The sequence below is a fragment of the Muscardinus avellanarius genome (assembly GCF_963383645.1).
Source record: "Muscardinus avellanarius genome assembly, chromosome: 1".
NCBI lineage: Eukaryota > Metazoa > Chordata > Mammalia > Rodentia > Gliridae > Muscardinus > Muscardinus avellanarius.
This window is the reverse complement of record NC_137786.1, coordinates 165,190,209-165,210,624: the sequence shown is the minus strand read 5'-3', so window position 1 is coordinate 165,210,624 and position 20,416 is coordinate 165,190,209. Positions and strand designations below refer to the sequence as shown.

The 20,416-nt window shown below is 43.2% G+C and overlaps 1 protein-coding gene across 1 annotated transcript in view; it reads right to left on the bottom strand.

The window, feature by feature from the left end:
- The window catches only part of ME3 (malic enzyme 3), a gene marked incomplete at its 3' end in the record, with an annotated part of 231,122 nt that overhangs the window by 41,881 nt on the left and 168,825 nt on the right, over positions 1 to 20,416 (bottom strand). Inside the window, exon 6 of the mRNA XM_080703143.1 lies at positions 16,964 to 17,067. Within this exon, the coding sequence (XP_080559269.1) occupies positions 16,964 to 17,067 (104 nt within the window). The remainder of the gene's footprint in view (positions 1 to 16,963; positions 17,068 to 20,416) is intronic.

Genomic DNA, 20,416 nt, shown 5'->3' with positions numbered 1-20,416 from the left:
TGGGAGTGAGGGGACCCTGAGCCCGACAAAGAGCAGGCAAAGGGAAACGAGGCATAGTGGTGTCTTCAAACACACCAAGGGCTGCTCTGTCGACAAGGAAGTAGGCAGACTTATTTTTTGTGGCCTTGAGGGGTAAAGCAGAGCCAGTGGGTGGAGGACAGAAAGGCTGAGATTTCAGCACCATATAAGGCAGGGATTTTCAACACTGACTGGACAGAGGCTGCCGGTCACTGGAGGTGATCCAGTGGTCACCAGAGCTCTACTTAGTGATGGTGGACCTCTGAAGCCCCTCCTTTCCAAGCTCTCAGACAGGGAGGTTCCCTGGAAGCCAGACTGACCGGCTCCTAAGACTGGCATTTTAGCCTCAGGGGGAAAACCCCATTGACCAGCAGGATAGTCACAGGAAGCAGCAATTTCTAAGCAAAAGCCCCAGGATAATGTAGCCATTCCTAAGCCACTGCTCTGACGGCAAGTCCAGGCCAGACAGAAACACTTCAGGAACAGCTGGATTTCCTCCTGAGTTTCCCTGTTTGTCTGAGCTCCTGGGCATGCACGCACATGGCGCCAGCGGTCCCAGGCTGGGAAGAGGGTGGTAGCTGGTCTGCTGACCTCTTCACCTTCCCAAGGTCAGGGGTCAATGTTAAGTCTTTCCTTGTGGGCACAGTAACCACTCCTGGAACTCCTGTTCATAAAACTTATGACTTCTCTTAGCCACTAACCCACTGGCTGGCTTGGGGGCTTCTGTGATGCCAGCTCATACCCACCCATTGATTGCATGAGCCCAGCTGTCATGAGGCTGCTAAGGTCCTCCGTGACGCTTCTATGATTAGTCTGGCCCATTTGTATCTCTCTGTTCAGGTGTGCTGCGGGAATATTTTTACCATATAGGAGGTGATGCTATCATGTCTCCATCTTCTTCACAGTCTGAACTGATTCTAGAATTGACTAAATTCTACCTTGAATTATCAGTTAGTCTGGGGATAAAAAATAGTAAAGTAGGAAACCTTTTCTGTGTATATAGGTGGGTCAAAGTTAGGGAGAGAGGAAAAGAGGAAAGAGAAGAGACCAGGTGAGGCAAGGCACTGCATCAAAGCAGGCACTAGGCAGAGTCCTAGAAGGCCAGGTGGTGTCTTTCTTTCCATTGAGTGTTAGGACCCCTGAAGATGGAGTTTTAACAGCCTCACTTTCCTTCCCTTTTTGAGAAGTCAATCTCAGACACCCAGATTTGAGGACCAAATTTGCATTTTTATGCCCACCACCCCATGTGGGCTTGGCTCAGTAAATATTTGCTGAACAACTTTTAAGGAATGAATGAATGAACACCTCTCACAGGAGCATCAGTCACATACAACCTGTTATCCACAGTTCCCCGAAAGCCATCCTGTTCTCTTTGAGAGGCCACAGGTCTCAGTATCACAATGCCTGAGGCCTCTCCCTTTATCCCCAAGGATGCAAGTTAACACAAGTGATCACCACCAGTCGGGAGCATTTTCCTGGCCAGCAGAGAGGGTCCACATACCCTCTAGAGTAAAAAACTACAGGTTTTAGAGTCACATGGATTTGAGAGTATAGCTGGGTGATCTGGGAAAGTTTCCTTAACCTTTCAGAATCTCAGTTTCTTGGTTTCTAAGGGTTGCTGTGATAATTGAGTGTAATGCACCTCAGCAAAATGTAGGTTTTTTTTTTTTTTTTTTTGTGTGTGTGTGTGTAAAATTTAGTTGCTAACTCTTTCCTGTGGCTTCTAAAATCCAGCTAAGTTTCCCCTGTCCTTTGACTCCTCATTCACTCTATCAGCCTTGATTAGTACTGCAGGCAGGGCCGTTAGCCAGGGACACATTAATCTATATGAACACAGCAGTAATGACTTGGGTGTCTCTTTTTCCCCTGAGTAGACTATACGCTCCTTGACAGCAAAATTCAATTCTGAGTTCTTGCTATGTTCAGTAAATATTAGTTCAAAGAATGAGTGGATGGATGGATGGATGGATGGATGGGTGAATACATGAACAAACTGAAAAAAAACCCTAAATAATAAATAGAATGTTGTCTTGAATTATTTTCTCGTTACTTTATGTGTCCATATTACAATCCCAGGGAAAGTAGAATTCTTCATGACCAAAGAAAACTGAATTCCTTATATTGGCCACATTGTGGGGTACAGAGAAGGCACATGATAAGTTCAAGATGAATGGATATTTGGAGGCGATTTCATGAATTACATCAATGAGAGCAGTTAGGTAGGTTTCCCTTAATTTTCTACTGCTTTTCTCACTATCTGACCTTGGGGAAATAGTTTTCTCTCTTGATCTACATTTCCACACCTATGAAGAGAGGTAGGTGGATAAAATGAGAAAGATAAGATACAGATTTTAGGCATTCTTAAAATTCAGTGTTTAAAGAGATATAGAGCAGTGACCACTTCTGCTACAAGGGATTCAAATTGTGAATATCTCTTTGAAACACTGCAATCAGGGCTTAGGAGTAACAGTGATCTTTTTCTAATCTTTTACAATTAAAATAAAAGTTCTCAAAATTTCATAGTAGCCTGAATGCCATAAGTTTAGGAGCTTCCTTTTTTTTTTTTCAGTACTGAGGACTGAACTCAAGGCCATTGTACCTCCGAGGTACACCCCCAGCCCTATTTTTTAGTCTTTTTAATTTTGAAACAGGGTCTCACTGAGTTGCAAGAGGGCCTCACCAAGTAGCTGAGACTGTCCATGAACTGTGATCCTCCTGTCTCAGCCTCCCGAATGCTGGGATTACAAGCATGTGCCTCCATGCCCGGTCGAAGAGCTTCATTTTGCATCTGTAGCTTCAAAAGCAGCAGGAGAAGCTTGGCACTCAAGAGTCTTAGCTTTTCCTTTGAGGTGAGCTGAGCTGATTTGAAGTATGGCAGAACCCCTGAAGAGGGTGCCCAGATCTAGTGAATGATGGGGCAGCTGGACAACTTAACCAGAGGGCAGTGGTCAAGAAAATAGGACCAGGAAGAGCCAGCCAACTCATCCAGACAATGGCTGATTAAAAGAATGGTTCCTTTACCGCTGAGAGCTAGAGTGTTTTGAAAATGGGAACTGATGGCTGGTTAGTCCATGCCTCTTATGGTGAGGATGATGGCTAGGGTTAATAAACCTTGCCCTTGAACAAGAGAAGGCATGAAAAAGCTAAGTAGAATAGCTTTCAGATCTTTCTCCCATTCATCTTCCTTGTTTATTATCTCCAGAGTATGTTGGGCTGCCCCCCACCCTATATGAATAAGAACGGAATAGAGACTGTCCAACTTAGAGTGAGTTCTGGAGCTAGGTCACTTAGGTTCACAGTTGGTTTCTACTACTTCATGAAGCAGCTTCCTTGACCTTTCTGTGCCCCAAGTCTTTCATCTTTAAAATGTGTATTCATCCAATAATATTTACTGAGAACTCATTCTGTGCCAGGCATTGTTATGGATGCTTGAGTCCAGCAGTAAACACAAAAGACAAAAGTTCTCTTCCTGAAACTTAGATTTTAGTGGACTAGGAAGGAATTATATTTACTTAATAGGGTTTGCCATGGTTTGGATGAGTGTCCCCCAAAGGCCTATGTGTTAAGGGCTGGTGGTTCCAGGGTAGCACTTCCGAGAGGTGCTGTGGGTTTTTAAGGGGTGGGCTTTATGAGAGTTCCTTAGGTCACTGAAAGTACCTCAAAAGGGTGGAGCCCTAGCCCATCTTTTCCCTCTTTCTGGTCATGAAGCTTGTTCTACCACATGCTTATTGCTACTCATCACTGCCACCAGAAGCCCAAAGTTAATTCTTAAAAATGCAATTTAAAAGCCTGGTATGGTGGTACATGCCTATAATCCCAGTACTTGGGAGGTTGAGACAGGAGGATCGTAGGTTTGGGGACAGCCTCAGGTTTGTAGCAAGACTCTCAGCAACCTAGCAAGACCCTGTTTCAGAACAAAAAATAAAAAGGGCTGGGGGTGTAGTTGGGAGGTAGAATGTCCCTGGGTTCAGTTCCCAGTCTTCCCTCCCCCCAGCAGCACACATGGCACTTACAGACGGGGAAACGGAAGCACAGGTAAGTTTGGTAGTATATTAATAAGTACCTTGTTTATAAAAGACTCACTTGGGCAGTGTAGTTCTGGAATCTGTGCTTTTAGCCACCATAGTTCATGGGTGGGATCTTCATAGAGTTCCCAGCATTAGGTGGGGCATACTTAAAACTATTGATTTCTTCATCTCTTAAAATGAAGCTACCTCACAGGGTTGTTGTGAGAACTAGATGAGTTCATACTGTATAGAGTGCTTGTATCAATGCCCATGCATAGCAATCAGTTAAATAAAATTCAGTTATTATATAACCAGTTAAGTAATCAGTTATTATTCATGCATTGAGGAAAATCATAACTGTCACTTCTCTTCCCTCTTCACACACACAGAAACACACCCTTCTATTACTTCATCTCCTTTGCCATCATCTGAAAGTTTCAGATCTGGAATGATTTTGTTCCTGTTCTTGAATCCAGGTGATAAAAACCAGGCCGCTACGAGAAAATGACAAGGAAACAGCCAGCCGGCATCATTGGGCCCTTCTCTCTGGCCAGTGGGTGGCTTCTAGCACATTTTGACCTCAGTCCTGAGGCTGGATCTCAACTAGTGAACTGCAAACCCATTCGATTACTGTTTGCTTGGCCACGAAGGAAGTAAAATTGATCTTAAGCGAGTTGATGATGCCAGTCTGCATTTTGGTACAGTCACCGGGCCCTTTCTGTGACCCAGGATGGACTGCTTACAGCTGCCACCATGCAACATCTGGCTCCTATTCTGATGGGAACATGTAGGAACTGGGTTGTCAACAATTAGCTATGTCAGTTGGAGACTGGAAAACTTCAGAGGCCAGACAAGCCAGAATGAGTTCCAGAATTTCTTCCCCTGAGCTTCTTCCTATGTGGTCAGATTCATAGCTGTCAGTTCCTTCTAATTGATAGGTAGCCTGGTGAAGGTATTGCCTACCAACTCACCTACCAGCTAGTCAACCGAGCTCTCCCTCACCAGTTCCCACAGGCCCCCAGTAAGGAAAACCACGGCCCTAGGAACCAGCAGTCTGGTAATGATGTTACTGGGCCAAAAGACATGAGTCAGGAATGGCCTGGAAAGGCCTTCACTCCAGACCGTGAGTAACCCTTCTTCAATGGTCAAGGCACATCTTTGCCCACTCTCTTCTCTGACTGTGAAAGATGAAAGTACAAGAAAAAAAAGGTGTAAAAAAACCCCATTCAACCCTTGTAGATGTTGCAATACAGTGTAAGAATAATTAAAAGTGCAATATATAGCTCACAAAATTACAAACAGGGAAAGATTCTCAGGCCAGGCTGATCAGAGTAGATTTCCCAAGGCTGGGCAGAATTTTTGTTGGGGCCCTGCTATGTGTTTTCTCTCTGATCTCTTCCTACATCTTGCCATTTTTATTGCTCAGGAACCTCTCATACCTGCTCCTTATACTCCTTTTCTTTCTCCTTTGTGTGATATTAGGGATTGAACCCAGGGCCTTTCAACCTCTGAGTAACACCCATAGCCTTTTTTTTTTAATTTTGAAAAAGGGTCTTGCTACACTAGCCTCAAACCTGTGATCCTCCTGTCTTAGCCTCTCAAACACTGGGATTACAGGTATGCATCACCATGCCGGCTTCTCATAGTTTCTTATCGCTCATATTTTTATTGCTTACTCATCTCAAAGTAAGGTGTTGTAACATATTTAGTAGAAATTTTTTTAGTACTGGGGATTGAACCCAGGCACATCTACCTTGAAGCTGCACTCCAACTCCTTTTTAGTTTTTATTTTTGAAAAAAAAAAAAAGGTCTTATTAAGTTGCTGAGGTTCTTGCTAAATTGCTGAAGCTGGCCTAGAACCTGTAATCCTTCTGTCTCAGATTTCTAAGTACTGAAATTATAGATGTGTACCACCATGCTTGTCTTTCGGTAAAATTTTTAAATGAAATATTGAGCAGAAACCTGATATAAAAAGCAATTAAAACAAAATAGTATTTCTTCAAGTGATTTAAATATCTTATGACTGGTGGAAAACATTTTCTTTCCAGCATCCCCAATGCACACCTGTAGACCCTGAGATCAGGGAAACTTGGTTTAAAAACCACTAGGTTAGATGAATGAAGCCCTTTTCACATTCTCATGGTCAGCTCTAGTATGCTGAGTGGCCTTGAAGCTTTCAAGGCCACTCAGCATAATAGTTAACATTAGGTATCAACCTGCCTAGAATAAGGAATACCTAGGTAATTGGTAAAACATTATTTCTGAGTGTGCCTGTGAGGATGTTTCCAGAAGGGACTGCTATTTAAATCAACGAGTAAGGAAGATAATGCCCTCAGCCAGTGTGGGTTCCATCCAGTTGGTTGAAGGTATGGATAGACTAAAACAGCAGAGGAAAGGTAATTTTCTCCTTCTGGAGCTAGAAACCTCATTTTCTCCTGACCTTAAACACCAGATCTTGAGGTTTTCCTGACTTCCGACTTTGGGACTTGTCTCAGTGTCATTCCTTCCCTTTTCACCCACCCCAGGCTCTGAGGGCTCTTGCCTCAGACCGAGAGTTACACCTTGACTCTTCTGGATCTACGCCTTGGGGTTTTGCCGAGCTACATCACTGACTTCCCTGGTCATCCAGATGATAGATGGCCTATCATAAGACTTAGCCTCCATAGTTTCATGAGCCAATTCCCCCCTCTCATCCTCCCTCCCCATTCCAATTGGTTCTATTTCTCTGAAGAAACCCCAAACACGTTACTTACTCCATTGCCACTTCACTTTATTGTGAACCAGTAAGTGTTCACCTTTATTTGGGCCAGTCTTCTAGCATCTTCTCCATATTCCTTGCCTTTCCTTTCTGCTTGCCTTTTCCATGATGTTTCATCTATATGGAACACCACTTTTTCTCCTGCTGCTTAGTCAAATTTTCCCCTAATTTGTACAATGTTTGTTTCTTTCCAGCCATTCCTGATTGCTTCTCTTTTCCCCTGAATTTCTATTGAACTGAAGGCAACACCCAAAAGTAAAGTTCTTAACTCTCCTCTAACCATTTCCTATTAAAATATATTGTCTTCTCAGACTAAGCTGGGTGTGGTGGTGCACGCCTGTAATCTCAGTACTTGGGAGGCTAAGACAGGAGGATCACAGTTTTGCTGCCAGCCTCAGCAACTTAGCAAGGTCCTCAGCAATTTAGCAAGATCCTATTTCAAAATAAAGTAAATATTAATATACCTTCAGATATAGCATTTGGAAATATTTTATCCCATTCTATCAGTAACTTTTAACTCTGTTTACATTGTCTTTGGATATACAATATTTTTTTTATTTTTTAGGGAGTTTGTATACTCTTCTGTTGCCTGTGCCATTGAAATCATATCCAAGAAACCAATGCCAATTTCAATGTTGTGAGGTTTTATGACCCAGATTTTCTTCTAAAAGTTTATAGTATTAAGATTTATATTTAGGTCTTTTTTTATCTATTTTGAGTTAATATTTGTATATGGGATTAGGTAAAGGTCCAATTTTATTCTTTTCCATGTAAGTATTATTTTTCAACAATATTTAGTTAAAAGATTATTATTTCCACCACCAAATGTTCGTGGAAACCTTGTCAAAAATAACTTGACAAAGTTATATAGGGAAGAATTTAGCTCTAGGCTTGTATTTAACTCCAATGGTTTATATTTCTGCCTTTAGAACAGTACTACACTGTTTCAATTATTGTAGCTTTATATGGTTTGAAATCAGAAAATATATATCTTCTAGCTTTGTTCTTTTTCAAGATCGTTTTGGGTATCTAGAGTCCATATTCCATATTAGGATAGATTTTTTTTTTTTTTTGGTGGTACTGGGGTTCCTGGAAGCCCTTCTACCTCCGGGCTACACTCCCAGACCTATTTTTACATTTTTATTTGGAAACAGGGTCTCCTAAACCAGTGCGCGCGGCTGGCTTCGAACCTGCGCGATCCTCCTGTCTCTGCCTCCCAAGCGCGGGGATTACAAGCGTGCGCCACCACGCCCGGCTAGGATAGATTTTTTTTTCTGAAAAATAAATATATGATAGTTTCACCTAAAAAAATAGAAAAAAAATTCTCTGGTAAGAAAGAAAGCAAAAAGAAATATTGAAATGTTATCTTTAAGTCATCAAAAGCTTGGTATCAGACAAATGAAACTGTTATGTGAAATTATCATTTTTAATTTTGGATAAATTGCTATAATACTAGATGTCAACCACTAAGCCAAGCATGGGAGGGAGGGATGGGGAGAGAATGGGGTGGGGATCGGGTGGGGGCTGACTGGGCGATGTGTGCATGTATGTCTACAAAAGTTTGTATCCCACTATGATGTATGAATACAGTGCACCAATAAAAAATAGATAAATAAAATAAAAAATAAAGTAAAATAGGGCTGGGAATGTAGCTCAGAGGTAGAATATTTCTGGATTTAATCTTCAGTACCACATACACACAAAAAAGCTAAAAAATATTGTCTTAAAAAAGAACTCAAAGGCCCTTAAGGGCACATCTCATATCTTTTATTACTTTTGAATCTCATTACAGGGCCTACTAGAGTCTTAGGCACATAGTCATTATTCAAAAATCCTGGCAATGCAGGATGAGATGCATTGTTTGTCTTTGTTGTTCCTAGTTTCTCAGAGTTTCTATGATGAATTTTCTTACCTCAGTGATAAAAATAAAGTTCAGACCCGGAGTTTTGGCAGCAGCATCTACCTATTTTTTGCCAACAAAATGTATCCCCTCATGCAATGTATTTCTCTTTCCAGTTCAAAAAGTCAAATTCCAAAAAAAAAAAAAAAAACCCAGATATATTGGGAGTGTGATGTGATTTTTTGTATTTTCATAGGAAGCTTTTTGGAATAAATAACCTGAACCAGGCAGTTCACCATTGTCTTTACATAATTTGCATGTTTGCCATCTCCCCTTTCCAAGCTCAATAGCTGTCACAAAGTTAAGAATGAGGCGGGGAATTGGACTTGATCATGGGATCACTTGTAGGGAAGTCAGGGATGATTCCAACCCACGATGTATCTTCTAAGCCTGGGGGTCCAGATATGCGAGTGCTTTCTCCACATGTGGAAATGCAATGATGCTAGGTATGAGAACAGCTCAAGTTTCTCAGCACAAAGGGCAGTCAGTAGAACCAGTGGGCACTAGCTCTGTTGGAGGGTTTCCAGGCTAGAAGGAAGGTGTCCAGACAGCAGATGCATTGGCCAGATGGACTGCCATGGCAGGGTGAGCCCGAAGAATATGCTAGCTCCTTTCTCATGTAAGTGCTTGTCAGTAAAACTTGTGGAAAGTCTCTGTGTGTTGACCCTTAAACCCTCACCTCAGCTGCCAGCCTGACAAAGAGCTAGGGCTGACCAAAAGATGTCTCTTCTGGGCATGTGGTCCAGCAGACTTTCTTAAGCTTCAGTCTTTGCACAGCTCCATTGAAATCATTAGAAAAGCTTTGAAACCACAGATACTCAGGCCTCAACCCAGCCTACAATGGCTTAGGAGTATGTGTTTACATGCCTTATAAGCAAGCTCCCCTGCTGATTCAGAAGCAATGCCCTATCTGGGGAGCAGAGGTCAGTGTTTCCATGCCTACTCTATTTGATTCCCTGCTCTACTCCATAGTGAGCAGGGGCCCATGAGGTTGGATTTTACCCAAAGGAGCATAATCTTGTATGTTTCTGTTGCTCAGAAGAAGCAGTTGCAGTTTCATGTGGCTCAAAAGAGAGAGTGTTTTGGTATAGTTCTTGAAATTTCTGAATACCTGGAAAAGAAAGACTCTGAATAGTTGGAGAATAATTTAGAGGCCTTTGAGTTACTGTTGAGCTGTAGTAGTTGCAGGAACAGCCAGTGTGAGATTCATAGAGTCACAGATGCCTGGACCCTAACGTTCCTTGTAGATCCAAGATTGATAAAGCACAGCACGTGTGCCGCACCCCTCTTCCTTGCTCAGGGAAAACTCTGCCATCAGTCATGACATTATTCCCTGTTGGATCTAGAGAGGGCTCAGAACCCTACATGGTCACAAGACATGAAATCTTTCACCCTCCTTGATTTTTCAACCATTAACATTCTAGTTCAACCCTAATTTTTTTTTTTTTTTTTTGGTGGTACTGGGGGTGGAACCCAGAGGCTTTCTACTTCCGGGCTATACTCCCAGACCCATTTTATATTTTATTTGGACACAGGGTCTCACTAAGTTGCTGAGAGCCTCACTAAGTAGCTGAGGCTGGCTTCGAACCTGTGTGATCCTCCTGTCTCAGCCTCCCAAGTGCGGGGATTACAAGCGTGCGCCACCACGCCCGGCCAACCCTAAATTTAATTGAGCACTTAGACTCATAGTTATCCACAGGGCACAGTTCAGAAAAAGGTGATGAAGCCTGGTGTGGTCGCACACACTTGTAATCCTAGTTCTTGGGAGGCTGAGACAGGAGCATTGCAGGTTCAAAGCCAGCCTCGGCAACTTAGTGAGGCTCTCGGCAACTTAGTGGGACCCTGTTTCCAAATAAGAAATAAAATTGGGCTGGGAGTATCATTTGAAGGTAGAATGCTTCTGGGTTCAATCTCCAGTATCCTCCTCCCCCCAAAAAGAATAAAAAGTGGTGAATCATGTTGTCTTCTGTTTCTTACCTTCTTCGTTTAGATTAATTAAATCAGTCCCGTGAATTTAAATAACATCTGTGGGTTGCAACTCCCAACTTGTTATATAAATCTTGAGCATCAGATATACATAAATAGTCAGAGGCCAAGAAGGCTTAGAAGGTCGGGTTATCTAAGGTCCAGCAGATACCTAAGAAATGTCTTTGGCTGCAAAGTGCTTTGAGAGCAGGACTGTTTCTTTCTTTGTGGCTTTCTCACCATTCCTGGCTCAGTGTCTGGCACACAGCAGAAACTAGGTAAAAATGCCCATTGATTTTATACATGTCCCTGCATATATGTATAACTATGTAGTTATTTTCGTTTGTGCTTCTTGCATGTCTAGAGTACATTCTCCTGTAATTCAGCCCCATATCTTATCCCTCCCAGGCTGGATGGGCTGTGATAGTTTGTTACATTGGTGGCTCCTAGTGAACCACACTTTCCAGTGTTTACATCCTTGTCAAACCTTCTCCCTTGGAACCACAGTATGTATCTGTGATTTGCTTTAGCCAATGTAATGTGGTGGAAGATATACTGAGCCAGTCTCAGGTGTCACCCTTAAGAAGGCCCAGTAGCTTCTATTTTTGTGTACTTGGATCCCTGGGATGCCATGTAAAAAATTCAGCTAGCTTGTTAAGAGAAGAGGCCATCTGGACAGGCCACAGGAAGACAGAGAGAGAGAGCAAGTAAGTGAGCCAGAGAGAGACCTTGAGACTCTGTCTCTAGAGAGGAGCACAACATTTTCCGTGTCTTGAGTGAGACTGCTCCAAGATCATCCATCAGTTGGAGGCAGCCGTATTCATGACCAGCAGATGAACCACCAGCCTGGTTTATAAAAATCAAAAGCAAGTAAATATTAGGTCACTAAGATTCGGGGTGGTTTGTTATACACAAATAGAAATGGAGGTGTGTGCCTCAACTCCACAGTCTAGGGGACAGGAGACAGTCTTGGGATCCCACCTCCATGTTTCTAGCTTTTACTTTGGTGCTGTGTAAGAAGGCATGACATATATGAGTTCCTTTGCTCCCTGTCAGGGGACAGTAGATATATTCAGATGCATTTATAGTATATTTGAATGGTAACCTTTGGGGTACCCTCTAAACATATGGACAGAAACCAGCGGGATGAGTCATAGAGGGGAGATGGGATGGGGAATCCCATTTAGGCTGCAGGGATACCAGGTATGCATGCTGGAGCAGAAGATTGGCTCCAGAAGGGTGGGGGCTCACATCAAGTTTGAAAACTTGTGTGTGTGTGTGTGTGTGTGTGTGTGTGTGTGTGTGTGTATGAGAGAGGGGAGAGAGAGAGAGAGAGAGAGAGAGAGAGAGAGAGAGAGAGAAAGAAATACAGAGATAGAAAAATAGGCTCAAAAAAAGAAAGAAATTTTCCTAGAGCTAAAATGTAGATAGAGCCAGGCGTGGTGGCACACACTTATAATCCCTGCACTTGGGAGGCAGAGACAGGAGGATCCCACAGGTTCAGTTCAAAGCCAGCCTTGCTGGCTTAAGAGACCTGTTTCAGCCAGGCATGGTGGCGCACGCTTGTAATCCCCGCGCTTAGGAGGCAGAGACAGGAGGATCCCACAGGTTTGAAGCCAGCCGCGCGCGCTGGTTTAGGAGACCCTGTTTCCAAATAAAAATGTAAAAATAGGTCTGGGAGTGTAGCCCGGAGGTAGAAGGGTTTCCAGGAACTCCAGTACCACCAAAAAACAAACAAATAAAAATAAAATGTAGATAGCTGTGTGTGTGTGTATGTGTGTGTGTGTGTGTGTGTGTGTGAGAGAGAGAGAGAGAGAGAGAGAGAGAGAGAAAGAGAGAGAGAGAGAGAGAGAGAGAGAGAGAGAGAGAGAGAGAGAGAGAGGAGGAATACAGAGATAGAAAAATAGGCTAAAAAAAAAAGAAATTTTCCTAGAGCTAAAATGTAAATAGGTGTGTGTGTGTGTGTGTGTGTGTGTGTGTGTGTGTGTGTGTGTGTTACTAGGGATTGAACTCAGGGGCATTCTACCTCAGAGCTACATCTCCAGCCCTATTTTATTTTGAAATAGGGTCTCACTAGGTTGATGAGAGTCTCACTACTTGAGGTTGTCTTTAAACCTGTGACCTTCCTGTCTCAGCCTCTTAAGTACTAGGTTTACAGATGTGTCATCACACCCAGCTTTGGATAACTTTTAAAAGTAATGTTTAACTATTATTTTCTTTGTTTCTTCCTTTTCTTTTCTTTTTGTACTGAGGATTGAATCCAGGACATTCTCTCTCCAAGCTATACCTGTAGCCTTTTTTATTTTGAAACAGGGTCTCACTAAGTCATTGGGGTTTTTTATAAGTTGCTGAGGCTGGCCTTGAACCTGTGATCCTCATGTCTCAGCCTTTCAAGTACTGGGATGACAGGATTGTGCTACTACATACAGCTTATTTACCTTTTTCTTGATTATTCTCAGTAGCTCAAGAATCCCAATATACAGAATTCGAGGAACTAGAGAAGGAGGTGGTTTCCTTTCTTGGCCTGCCTAAAGGCTGAAGCTGCTGGTAATAACAAACTCTGGTCAGCCCAGACTAATTAGTCAGAGCTAGGGTTACAAGTCCAAACTTACCATAGACAATTCCCACCATTCTGTTGTAACAAATGAAAAACGTAAATGGAAACCCCGGGGGAAACATGTCACAGCAGGATGTGGTGCTCAGTGCAGCACTGGGTCCCACTGCAAGGCCAAGGAAGAGCAGGAAGGATGAATGACGAGTTCTTGCCATGGAACATTAGTCTTTGTCTCAGCGTGGAGAAGGATGCTTCTAGCTTTATATTATTGTGGATCACTGACTTAAATGGACCTTCCTTCTGCCCTCGTGGGTTCTCTTTGATGGCCAAAGTCCAGGACAGGAACTGAGCCATGGCAAGTTTGTTCTCAGGCCAGAAAATTCCTAAGACACCTGCCAAGTAGTGGGGAGGGGTATGAAGATGAAGCTTTTTATTAGCAGGATGTTTGGACAGAGATGAGGACGTTGAAGGCAGGAGTTCATGTATTCCAAAGTTCTTTCTTAAAATACATTGTGTTTGGCTTCAGGGTTTCTGACTCACCCCCAGCCAGAAATTCCATAATGGGGGTACTATATTCCCAAGAGGGCCTGGGGGACCAGCTCATTCCCCATCTACAGTATCCACAGAAACATCTGCTTCAGCTTATTATGAAGTCAAAACAATCGACTATCAATCCATCATCTTTTCTGCTTAAGGACACATTTCTGTTGGCTGACCTGTCCTCCCTCAGGGTTCAACCCGGGCTGCCTGTGTGTGCCTGTGAAGTTGTGAAGTGGTTTTTGATGATTTTTTGAAGACCGTCTTATATACTAGTATATTTAACCTTTTCACATGAATAGTCAGATTTCTCTTTGGGGAATCATGAAATGACTACTGACTCATTAGATAAGCTGGGAGTCCTGGAAACAGGAAACTCAAAGTGTCCCTGAAAGCCAGTTTCATCCCCTTCTCTCAGGTAACTCAGCATTGCAGCCTAGATCCATCCAGCAGACCTGGCTTCAGCTCACAGTCCAGCCAGGAAGTGTGTGGCCTGAGACAGGTACCTTGGCCCTCTTAGGGCTTAAGTTTCCTTTTTCATAAAAACAAGACTAGTATCTTCGAAGGATGACATAGATTTGAGGCCAGCCTCAGCAACTTAGACTCTGCTTCAAAATAAAAATAAAAAAAGTGGAGGTATAGCTTGGAGGTAGAATTTCCCTGGGTTTAGTCCCTAGCACCAGAAAAACTAAAAGCAAAACAATGAAAATGGGACTAATAATACTTATCCTGGCAGCCCCAAGGGTCTTATGAAGCCAGAATAGAATAACGGGTTAGGAAATTGGGGAAAGGGTATATGAGTGATGTGTGCATGTATACCTCTACCATCTCGTACTTCATTAAGATGTATGACTACAATGCACCAATAAAACTTTAAAAAGAAAAAAACATCTTATGCTTAAATTCACTCATATCACCACCAATGAACAATATTACCTATCCTGGAATTCCTTCTGTGACAGGGATCTCAGTCCCACAGAGTCTAGTACATTGTGGGATGGCTCTGATTTATTTTGCATTTATAACAACTTCTGTTGGAGTTTCACCAATTGACTATTGGATTTACAGAATCCAATCCAAACCAATTCTGGAAGAACAGCTTTCAGCAGAGGCTGGAGGTAGTACTGCAGTCCTGATGTAGACACAGCAGCCTCCGATTCTTCTCTTCACCAACTGAAACCTCACGCTCCTTTCACTATCATTGTTATCATTCTTTAAAGGCGTAGGTAATTTATGAGCCTCAAAGTGTCTTGTCAGACCTGCATGTGGTATTCAGTGTGGTCTGAAAGGGGAAGAATGAACTGGGCTTTCACCTGCTTTATTCTAGATGCTGTACCTCTATGAGTGCACCTGAATTGGCTTCTTTGGTGGTCACAACCCAGTGGCACACTTCCTCCATAATCTCACTTGCAAATCTCACTTCAGTCTCCGTCTTCTTCCTTTCCAGCTCATTCATTCAGTACCCAGCTCAACAATTCTCAGACCTTACCAGGACTATGGTCAATCTAGCCTACCACCTTCCCCACTGTCTCTTACCCCTGCTGCCCTCCACAGCCTCATGTCCCTTCTTATTAGCCTGGACCTTAGAACACATTATTACAACCACTCCCTTGAATACACCCTCAGCTCTCTTTCTCTTTCTATTGTGCCTGGAAAAACCTCAACTCAGATTATACCCTACTCTTAGTCTCTTCCTGACCCCTAGTCAGATAATTGAACCTAGCAAGAGAAACATTGAAACAGGTTAACAGTCTTAGCTAGTTTTGTGCTGCTTGCTACAACAGCATGTCACAGTATGCGCAATTTATAAAGAAAAAAATGTTTCTCACAGTTCAGCTGCAAAGTCCAAATTCAAGGAAGCAGCAGCTTACAAGGCCTTCGTATTGCATCATACCATGGTGGAAAGGGAAATGGCAAAGGAGCCCCAGAGAATAAGAACAAGGGACGAACTCAGAGCCTTGAGTCCTTTCAGAATTGGCATTAATCCATCCATGAGGTTGGAGTCTTTGTGACTTGAATGCTTCCCATCAGGGTCCACCTTCCAACAGTGTTGCACTGGAGATTAAATTTCTAATGCATAATTTTTTTTTTGGGGGGGGAGGACACATTCAAACCACACCACTGATCTAAGCTAAACTCATGACCAGTAACCTCAAGCAGACTCACTGAGTTGCATGGTGACCAGGCTGTAGTTCTCAGGCCTGGGATTTTCCCTCTCTCCTAGATTACTAGGTCACACAGCCTCCATCCTCAAACCTCCACCTTTTCTTTCTGCACCTGTCATCTTTTATTGATAACCTTATCTTCTACTAGATGGGACTCCCACATGTTCCTTTCTCCTTCTATCCAGCTGGCATCTGTGTTTGGTATTCTACCTTCCTCCCTCTCTCAGAATGGTTTCTCTACTCCTAGGACTAAGCCCTCCAGATGTGCACTGGGTCCTTGCTCCTACAGCTTAAGATCTGCTGTACTCAAGCATTATTTCCTCTTGTCTACAGGGTCTTTCCCATTCTTTGTCACCACAGTGCAATTTTTCTCTTTTCAAGTGAGAAGCAGACCTTCTGTGTCTCAGAGACTGCTGAGCTGCTGAAACTCTGGCCTGCGTAGCTCATATGTTGGGTGTCCCCAGGACTTCTTCCCAGCAGGGGCCAGTCCTGGCAGGGTGAGTGGTGGCCATGATGACAGACAGATGGGGCAGGCAAGGGGTTGGAGCTGCCAATATTGTGCACCTCAGTGAAGAGGTGACACCTTATAAACCCAGCAGGCCTGGAGCCCATGTGGTCTGCAATGGCTCATTAACATGGCCTCATCCTTGTACAGAGGGGAAATGATGACAAACATGGCAAGTTGCCTTCCAGAGCCATTTCATGAGAAGGGCAACATCTTTTGTGCACACTGGTCACATCCCTGTTCATGCCAAGGCCCATGAACAGCTCAGACCAAGAGAGTTTCCTCCTGGATACTTAACTACCTCCAGATCACAGAGCCTTCAGCTATCACTCCTCTTCCCTCCCTACCCTCTCTACTCCTGAAGATTCTCCCAGACAATGTCTATACAGCATTCAGTCTTCCAAGAACATGGGGTCAAGTTGGGATCGTCAGACCACCCAAAAGAGCACGTGCCTACTCATTCTTGTTTGTGATTCTGCCAAAACCAGTGCTGGCTTCAGTCCTGGTATCTCTTAAGAGTCCTCTTTCAGAAGGGACAGCAATGGCCCACTTACTTATCTGTCACAGCCTGCATGAACTCGTCCAGTAAGTCGTCATATTCCTTCCCGCGTACCCGCTGGTGTTTCAAGCCGATGTAAAGAGGGTCTCTGAGCAGCTCCTGGAACACACAGCACCCATTTACTGAGCTGACTCTTACTGTTCCTGATTTGTTCTCATTATGTTTTAAATGATTAGCAGGAAGAACCAGGAGGTGGGAATGGAAGAGAGGAAGCTGGCCAGGTCCCTTCAGTCTCACCCAGGGGTCAGGTTTGGAAGGGTCTGTGGGCCAAGCCACAGACTAAGAATGGACTCACATGTGGTCTTTGGAAATAAATGATGCTTCGATATAGGCAAGCCTCTTTCATATAGTCTCCTGTCCCCTGGCTACATACTCTGGGTCTATTTTAGGTTTATTTATTTATTTATTTATTTATTATTAATTAATTAATTTATTTATTTATTTTTTGTGGTACTGGGGTTCCTGGAAGCCCTTCTACCTCTGTGCTACACTCCCAGACCTATTTTTTTTTAAACAGGATCTCTTATGCCAGCATGGCTGGCTTCGAACCTGCACGATCCTCCTGTCTCTGCCTCCCAAGCACGGGGATTACAAGCGTGCGCCACCATGCCCGGCGCTATTTCAGGGTTTTGTAATAGCTGGCACTATTGACACTGTGGCTTGAGTGATTCTTTAATGCAAAGACTAGCTTGCACATTGCAGGATATTTAGCAAAAGCTTTGGCCTCTAGCTATTAGCACCCTCAGTCATGCCCATGAAAATTGGCTTCAGATATTGCTGAAAGTCCTATTGGGACAAAACTACTCCGGTGTGGAGAATCACTGTGGCTGAATTTAGGAAGCATCTGGATGGAGATTAGTAGGTCTCGCCAAAAGCCCTGATCGAGACTCAGCTTAGAAAATACTTCATTCATGCATGCAATGCCTCACACTATGCAAGGCCCAGGGGTATACAAAGATAGAATGACACAACCCTCGCCGGGCGTGGTGGCGCACGCTTGTAATCCCCGCGCTTGGGAGGCAGAGACAGGAGGATCGCACAGGTTCGAAGCCAGCCGCACCCGCTGGCTTAGGAGACCCTGTTTCCAAATAAAAATGTGAAAATAGGTCTGGGAGTGTAGCCCAGAGGTAGAAGGGCTTCCAGGAACCCCAGTACCACCAAAAAAAAAAAAAAAAAAAAAAGAATGACACAACCCTAAAGGTTAGCTCTAGAAAGATGTTCTCTTTAAGCCCTACCCTATGAAGCTCTACTCTGCCACTTGCAGCCATTTTTATTATAGAATTCATATGTTTGGGGGTCATTTTCTGTGTCGGCTTTGGTCTGAATGGTCTCTCTCATTAGAGTTTATCTCTCTTCTCAACTCATTCAGGAATGACACATTTGTCTACTTATTTATGTGAATGTTCATAGAAGTTGGTGGACAGCTGTCCTCTGCTATGCTCTCCATAGTCTGCTTAGTGACTGGGCCTGGTACAGGGCTGGGGGCTATTCCTGTCCAACTGAGATCGATTGGAGGAGTCTTTGCTCAGAGACTTCCCAGTGGCCTGACTGAGACCCTCCCTGTCAGGGCTCTTCTTGCTCAATTCCCAATCTTCCTTTCTCTGCTTTCACAGGAATCTTACTTGCACTGTAATTTGAAGGGCCACCTGCCTCTAACTACTCCCACCCTGGTCCTTTTTATTCTTCATGGTATTTCTGCCAATGAATCTCTCACATGACCTGTGAGACAGATCTCATTATATTTTGTTTTAAGTCAAACAATTAGATACAGAGGAATTAAGTAACTTGCTGAAAATGTTGAGCTAGTAAGGTCAAGAGCTGGAATTTGAACTCAAGAGTCCATGGTCTTAACTGCCATGATGCTTCGGAGGCTCTTTTGTACATCAGCAAAAGTTGATTAAAATTTTTTTAAGCTATGACTCTGGATGCATACTGATTTGATTTCACTGTAGGAGTTGGTTGGGGAAAGGTGCAGAGAGCAGAAAAGCACAGGAAATATCTGCCTTCCCAACCCTTCTCTCCCTGTCCAGGTCCACATAATCGGTCTGAGGTGGGTTTAGCACTCAGACAAGTCTACATTTAAAAAAAAAGATAGCACAGGTGTATATTTAGACATCACAGACCTACATTTAGAAAGAAAGTGAGTCCTAATCTCTTTCTCTCACTCTTCTCATCCCTTGGGTTGATCCTTGAAACTGAGTTCTTTCTTGATAGGGGTGTGTGTGTGTGTGTGTGTGTGTGTGTGTGTGTGTGTTTGTGTACCTGCAGGGTGAAGGTGGGACATATTTGGTGCCTCTCTTCCCATGTACCACTTTCAGAATGACCATCTAAAGGCTCCTAATGGGGATGATAAAGTAACTGAGGTGTAAAACTCAATGAACATCTGGGCAGTCATTAATGGGTTGTTTCTGAAGACTGTGCAACCACAAGGAAAAATATGGATGAGATTATTTAGACTGAAGAAGAAGGCTACAAGCTAGGCATGGTGGTGCACGCCTGTAATCCCAGTACTTGGGAAGCTGAGAAAGGAGGATCCATCCGGGTTCATGGACAGCCTCAGCTACTTAGTGAGGCCCTTTGCAACTCAATGAGACCTTGTTTCGAAATAAAGAATAAAAAATAGGGCTGGGGTATAGCTTAGAGTTAGAATGCTCCAGGGTTCCATCTCAAGTACTGAAAAAAAGGTTACAAAGATGGCACAGATATCATAATTACAATAATCCAGGCATATATACAGCATGGAAGAATTGTGTATACAATTATTTAAAATAGTCATGGTCAGTTATAACTTGGGCTATTGCCAAATCACAGATTTGGGTCTTGGCATAACAGGCAGCATAGAATGAATTTCTCAGTGCTGGAAATGCAGTTTCTGGAATGAGTCAAATTCTCCAGAGGTACTCAAGAATTTTTGATTTTCCCCAAATTTCTCAGAATATCTCAGTAAAGATCAAAGGTTAACCATAATGAGATACTATCAAGATATAAATAATTCTAAAAACTTTAAAAATGTTCTTATACTTTATTTTTATAAAATATTTCATGCCTAAAATACTTCAACACTAACCACAAAAAATGTAAAAAAAAAGTCCTTATGGAGATGACACTAAAAACTAGATTCTTTTGCTTGTATAGAGCTTTCAAGTGATCTATTTATTTGAACCTCCTAATAGTCTAACCTATTCTCCTTTCTGGTTTGCAGATGAGGAAGTAGGAGTTCAAGTGTTTAAATAATTTTCTCAAACACAGAGCCAGAAGGTGACTAAGCTGAGTTAAGCCATGCTGTGATGAGGTCTCGTGGCAGCGCCCATGTCCTCCCTGTTGCATGATGTTGAGGGGACCATGGAAGTAGGCAGCAGCTCCCTGCCTCTGCCTGCTTCTCCTGGAAGCATTCAGTGCAGGCTGGGAAGTCCAGGCTCTCACCCTGTAGGTCAGGCTCGGGAGTAGA